The sequence below is a fragment of the Entelurus aequoreus genome, linkage group LG05 (genome assembly GCF_033978785.1).
Source record: "Entelurus aequoreus isolate RoL-2023_Sb linkage group LG05, RoL_Eaeq_v1.1, whole genome shotgun sequence".
NCBI lineage: Eukaryota > Metazoa > Chordata > Actinopteri > Syngnathiformes > Syngnathidae > Entelurus > Entelurus aequoreus.
In genome coordinates, this window is record NC_084735.1 from 40,769,466 (window position 1) to 40,776,560 (window position 7,095).

Below are 7,095 nucleotides of genomic sequence, written 5' to 3' on the forward strand. Positions count from 1 at the left end.
GGTAGTGTGTGTGAATGTGCAGTAAATAGTTGTTGTTTTTTTCCACCAGGGCCTTGTTGAGCTCAAAATGTCTGGATGGACCTTTCTAGTCAGTGACCTATGAACATGATGATCGTCATACACAAGAAGAGGAGTATATAATCAAATAATAAACACGCTGTGGAGTTAAGTGGATGACAAAGCCTTTCCAACCAAGAGAACACAGACCAAAGGGGCTCATCATGATTTCCACAGCCCTCCACTGGTTAGTTTTGGTGTCTTTCATAATCCTGACCATCGGCGGGAACGTGCTGGTGTGTTTGGCCGTGGGCCTCAGCCGTCGACTGTGGCGCATCGCTAATTGTTTTGTGGTGTCGCTGGCGGTGACGGATCTGCTGATGGGCCTGCTGGTGCTGCCCTTCTCGGCTACGCTGGAGCTACGTGGCGGGAAGTGGCCGCTCGGAGGCACCATGTGTAACATCTACATTTCCCTGGATGTCATGCTGTGCGCCGCTTCCATCTTGAGCCTGTTGGCAATCAGCGTCGATCGATACCTGGCCATCTCAGCACCCCTCAGCTACTTGTCCAGAATCACCGCCCCGAGAGTGACGGTGGCCCTTGTCGCCATCTGGGCCTTGTCGCTGGCGGTGTCATTTGTGTCCATCCACCTGGGCTGGAACACGGCAGACTACAGAGTGCAGCACCTGGACTGGCATGCCAGCGAAGAGGACAAAGAGGGACGTTACTGCCAGTTTGAATGGAATAACAATTACATCATTTTTTATGTCCTGTGCTCATTTTATTTGCCAATGCTGATTATTTGTGGGATGTACCTTTGCATATTCAGAGTGGCACGACAACAGGTGAGTAACTTAATTAGCAAAGTTCTAACTAACCAATGTCTGTGGACGTTTTCATTCATCCAGGCCATTCAATCGTTCGCATCTGGACTGCTCAGTTTGTTTTGGAAGACGTTTCGCCTGTCACCCAAGTAGGCTTCGTCAGTTTATGCTCTCAGGCTTGGATTGATCAGATCTAGTCTTAGACTTAGATCCAATCTAAGTCTAAGAATTTGAACCAATCTACTGTAAATCTAAGACTAAGTCGGACCAATCTAAGTCTAAGACTGGTCTTAGGCTGCGTAAAATTTACTCACAGTATTCACATTTAAAGATAGATACCTACATTATATGCAAACATTCATATATTTCTTCCTTTATTTGGGTCTGAGTCCAACCAAGCAGACACTGAATTGTTTTCGACTAGCTACAAAGACACCTTTAAAGGGGAACTGCACTTGTTTTGGGAATTTTGCCTATTGTTCACAATCATTATGAGAGATAATTAGACATTTGTATTTTTTTTATGCATTCTAACTCATAAATAAAGGTTAAAAAAAAAGTCAGCTTACAATGGAGTCTATGAAAGGTCTTCTATTCCGTCCATAGAGCCCTCTGAATAACTATCCAAAAGCCGCCAATAATACTCCATTTACATTTCATTACCTGAATATTAACCAAATATTAGTGATATTGTTATTATAATAAGTGCTAACGCAGACAAACTATTTATATTGGTACCGTGATTACAGAGAGCTAAGTAGCTTGTGCTGCTATATTGACATCAATGGCTGGGGAGCTGCTTTCTTGTCTCGGGGCTCGTGGAACTACATTCTAGATCATACATTTTGCCTCTCACTCAGGATGAGGACATAATTTGACAAGTTGGTCAACTTTGGCATCCAATTTAGACCCGGGAATGGCAAAAAAAAATCAACAAAAACACGCTTGGTTCTACGTACCTTTTTCTTCGTGAGGATTATGATTCATCCTTTATCTTATCAGGAATATGTAAACATCCTAATAGTCGGCATCCTAGTGAGATAAGACATTGTACAGTAAGTGATGTTTTATTATGTTTGTTGGCTCTCATGGCGTCTGCAGTGAGTAGTAATCAGTGTGTTGACGAAGGAAAAAGCCAGCGTTGTGATGCATTTTTACAATTATTGTGTTTGTGAAATTGATGCGCCGCCGTATGCTTAAAATATTCCCATTTTAAATGTGGCTGTTACTAAATTACATAAATATTTACAGCATGCATATAAAACTTTGATGGAGGTGTTTGGATGTTGTTTTTTAAGTGCTGTTTAAGCAGAATAGAGAGACTCCAATAGGCTCTAGTTAGAATGCAAAAAAAAGAAAAACATATCTGTGCTTGTCTCACATAAGGATTATAAATGATTGGCAAAATAAAAATAAAAAAGTGCAATTCCCCTTTAAAAACAACGTCTCAAGCTGCCTCGTAGTGCTGTAAAAATTCAAAGATTATAGCAAAGGAAATATTTAAATGATAAAACAAATAAAAACATCTGAGAGTTTGATAAAAACAAATAAAACTGAATAAACAAAATTTAACAGTACTAAATAGTATAGAAATGTCTAGCTCGGCCTGTTTTTTAAAAGCCACTTCAAAAAGATTTGTTTTAAAAGGATCCTAATGTGCAAAACCAACTTTTTTACCTGATGATACCTTCTTATGTGTATCTGGGATATGCATAAGTCCCAAAATTTTGAAATAGAGGCATTGCAGACATATTTATAAAACAATCTTGCCTTCCTTCATACTACCTCGAACGGCCCGTTTGGAATTTGCTCCTTTTGTGACTTAATTTCCATATGTGACATCAACGGATTATCTATTCATGGTAGACATTTACCCAAACATCCTTGCGTGACTCAGCCATTTGAAACTTATGTAAAACCGACTGTGCTGCAACATCATGTCGACGATGAAAACCAATGAAGGAAAATGCTCTGTTGTTTGTTTGCTTTAACCAGCACAGGGACCCATTACCTCCCTGCTTGGCACTCGGCATCAAGGGTTGGAATTGGGGGTTAAATCACCAAAAATGATTCCCGGGCGTGGCCATCGTTGTTGCTCACTGCTCCCCTCACCTCCCAGGGGTTGATCAAGGGTGATGGGTCAAATGCAGAGAATAATTTCGCCACACCTAGTGTGTGTGTGACAATCATTGGTACTTTAACTTTAACTTTTAACAAGTCACTACACAAACTTTTAGCCTACTCTGAAGTAAAAAGTGCCTTACTTTTAACTTTTATGAATCATGGTAATGTGCCTGCAACTGTAAGGAAGTCAATCCGAGTGTGTGCAAAGATTAGTCCTACTTCAACCACAAATTTTCACAAAAATATGTATTTTCCATAAAAGCTCATTTTAATGGCGGGGTCGGTGACTACTATTTATGGCTATGGAGGAAACAATGAAACGTTAAGTAATAACAGTATGTTAGAAATGTGTGAATAATACATTAGCAATGTTAGCTTGATTTGTTGTGTCGCTAGCTTAGCCTTTTAATGTGAGACAATAGCATCAAATAAAGAATAATCTTCCTAAAAACTACTTTCAAATGGACCTGTGCATACTGTGTTGGTAAAGGACCAGTTAGTATTATAATTTGTAATTATGTTCGCGAGCCTCGCTAAAGATTATGTTGCCCATAGCATAGTTAATTGTATTAGCCAGCTCAGGCCTCTATTCTTTACAATGGTTTAAAGCAGCAGTGTAGTGAAAGTACTAACATGATAATGAATAGAAAAGCATTTTATTGTCAATATACACATGTATACGTGTAAGATCTAGCATTGGAGAGAGAAGTAAATTTTACCTTAGCCAACGTTTCGTACCAGAAAATTTTTCGACCCGGCTTCCTTACTTTGTGTCTGCCGCGTCTTCTCCTCCTTTAGCGAAAAACAAACCACGGTTAGCTGCATGGTCTCGCTGTATCATCCTGGGTTTTGTCAAGTCAAGTAAAAATTAGATGACCAGCTCACAATCTTAACCCTATTTCGTTCGCTCGAAAAACGAGAAAGAAGCACTCCTTCTGAATTCAGATTGGGCAGAGTCTGCAAATTTCAGGCACATGGCTAATTTCAATATGATTTATGCATCTATAAGGGGGCGTGGCCTGGGCGCGGTCCGGGCGTGCCCAGCCACACATACATCTGCAGTCAATTCCTCGTCAATTGGGATGTAACAAAGAAATGTGCTTGGATTAATATGTGCGAAAACTTAAATGCATCTGAACTTTTTCTTGCGCACGATGTTTTCTGGATTCGAATGTATGCCAATTTCGAGTAGGAAATCCACGCAACTCTTAATCGATGAGGCCCTAGATGTTTTTGGGGCGGATCTTACGGGGTTCACTGTGGAATTTTTTCCACCAGCTAATGGAGTTGCTTGCAACTTAACGCAAATGGGACAGCTCTTATCCCAAAACACTCTTAAGTTGTGGCACTCTTCAGGTGAGGTACAACTGTAACATATTGTTTATTTGCAAATGTTCACTGCTTTTGGACCGTCTGCTATCTGCTATTGTTTGAGTGTCACCTGTAATCTTTACAGCTCAACAGAAATATTACTCAGTCATCTAGAGCAGAATGCCATTAAGTCCCATTAATGCAGGGCAGTTCACACACTGCCACGGCCCACTGGGGCTCTAATTGAATAGAACACACTGGAAAATGTACAGTGTTGCAATATGTATCATTTCTACAATACAAATTTGAGTGTCGTTTTGATCACAGGTGCAACGAATACGTGCCGCCACGCCGTCATTCGCCCGCACGGCGTCAACCGCAGCCATAGCCAGAGAGCACAAAGCTACCATAACGCTCGCCGCTGTGCTTGGAGCTTTCGTCATCTGCTGGTTCCCGTACTTCACCTTCTTTACCTGCACAGGCATCAAGGAACACATGAACCCCCCGACCACGCTTCACTCTGTTCTCCTGTGGCTAGGCTACTTCAACTCGCTCCTGAATCCCATCCTCTACCCCGCCTTGAATAGGGACTTTCGTAAGGCCTATGCAGAGCTGCTTTTCTACAAGGGATCGTCACGCAGAAAACTGCGAGTGTACAAAAGATCAACCCTCTCTAATGGACAACGACTTTCTCAAGTGTCTGCGGAGCACAAAGACACAGTTAAGGAGACTGAGATGAACAATTTAAATATGCAAAATCACTAAATTGGTGTTCTTAATGAGTCACGGTGAATAAACTAACAATTATGTATCTGCTTATTGCAACTTTTGGCTGGGGGTTTTTATGCCAATTAGGCACACAATTTGTTCCATTAAAGTCTGTTGTGTTCTTCCTGTCACGCCGCGGTGAGGGATGTCTTGTCTTGGTTTCTTCTGTCTTGTGAATTGTATGTTTTACTTTGAAAAGTAACTCCTCTCGTGTCAGATCACTTGCCCTTCCTTTTGTGTCATCAGTCTGACGTCATCCCTGAACTTTGATTGTTTCCACCTGTTTCCCATTACCCTCATGTGTCTTATAAGCCCACGCCTCCCCTTGTTCTTGGCCAGATTGTGTCGTGTATTCGTGCATCTCTAGCATCCATTTCCATGCCTCGCCTTGCCTTGCCTCGTCTTGTGTTTATATTCCTTGATCCTGAATTCCTTCGTTGCTATTTTGAGTTTTCCTTTTTTCTTCCTCAGCAGAGTGATTTTTTGTTATTTAGGTTTTTCAGCCGAAGTGGTGGGTTATCAGTTTTTTCTTACGACTCATTCTTTCCTCAAATTTTTGAGTGACATTTTTTTGTTAAACTTTATTAGATTAGATAAGTGTAGAATTCTTTCATAGCCATTGTTTCTTCCTCCTGTTGGAGCGTTTTGTGTTAATAAATTTTATAGCATATACGGCGCCAATTATAGTTTGTCTTTGTTTTTGTGTCTTCCTCCTTTCGGAGTGATTTTCGGTTGTTCCAATTTTTGGAACCTTTTTCGCCGACTAGTTTTTGTTAATATAGATATTGTATTACCCTGACTCTGGAGGTGAAAGGAAGCTGTCAAAATAAAAGCCTGTCAAAATATTCCCTACTCTGCATATCATTTTGACCAAGCCTGACACTTCCTTCAATCATGTGCATGTAAATGTACATGTATTCATGCTTAATTATTTCATATGCAGACTTCAATTTTGTGCAAGTGCGTATGATTTTCCCACACGATAGGCATTTCAAGTGAGGGACAGAAAGTGTACAGTCAGTGTTGTAATGTATCTCCACAAGCCGTGGAAGTGGACCCAAAGACAATCAAAGATCTCAGTGGACATATATATAAAGATTAATATTATATATTACAATAATTTGCTTTATCAAAAAGCTCTTACACAATAATACCTCATGAGATATTTTTTTTTCTATGACCGAGCTCTTAACTCAAAACACTCAAATCTCAAATCAGCCCTGACCATTGAAATTAATTGAAATCAATTTAATCTGTTTTTGACACCCCCCAAAAAACATCACAATTTTAACATGTAACATGTCTTTAAAAAAGAAATACAAACTTTTAGATATGAATATATTGTTTGAAAAGCATTGCAATAGTTGTACAAACAACTACAATTGTTTAATAAAATGATATAATAATGATGTAAAACATTCCGGCAGACTAATGAGTAGAGATATACAGTCAATCAATCAATCAATGTTTATTTATATAGCCCTAAATCACAAAAGTCTCAAAGGGCTGTACAGGCCAAAAGTTTGGACACACCTTCTCATTCAATGTGTTTTCTTTATTTTCATGACTATTTACATTGTAGATTGTCACTGAAGGCATTAGGCATCAAAACTATGAATAAACACGTGTGGAGTTATGTACGTAACAAAAAAAAGGTGACATAATTGAAAACATGTTTTATATTCTAGTTTCTTCAAAATAGCCACCCTTTGCTCTGATTATTGTTTTGCACACTCTTGGCATTCTCTCGAAGAGCTTCAAGAGGTAGTCACCTGAAATGGTTTTCACTTCACAGGTGTCATAGTTTTGATGCCTTCAGTGATAATCTACAATGTAAAAAGTCATGAAAATAAAGAAAACGCTTTGAAATGAGAAGGTGTGTCCAAACTTTTGGCCTGTACTGGATATCGTTAGGATTTTATTGATACCGATACCAATATCCATTTTCCTTATCGTATTCATCGGTACTCTTATCAGTTACTTATGTAATTGGTGTAAATAAAGATGGTACTCAGTATACATCCCTTCTGATGAGGACTTTGAAATCCTTTTTGGTCCTTTCTGATTGCCG

The 7,095-nt window shown here is 39.6% G+C and overlaps 1 protein-coding gene across 1 annotated transcript; it reads left to right on the forward strand.

Moving 5' to 3' along the window:
* The first annotated feature begins 221 nt into the window (after positions 1 to 221).
* hrh2b (histamine receptor H2b) lies at positions 222 to 5,021 on the forward strand. Its single transcript, XM_062046656.1, has 2 exons — positions 222 to 842; positions 4,584 to 5,021. Exons 1-2 carry the CDS (start codon positions 222 to 224, stop codon positions 5,019 to 5,021), a joined length of 1,059 nt encoding a protein of 352 aa, XP_061902640.1.
* Positions 5,022 to 7,095: the final 2,074 nt, after the last annotated feature.

Coding starts and splice junctions, on each gene's coding strand:
- hrh2b (XM_062046656.1), top strand. CDS start 222: ATGATTTCCACAGCCCTCCACTGGTTAGTTTTGGTGTCTTTCATAATC. Junction 843..4,583: donor TCAGAGTGGCACGACAACAG/GTGAGTAACTTA, acceptor TTTTGATCACAG/GTGCAACGAATACGTGCCGC.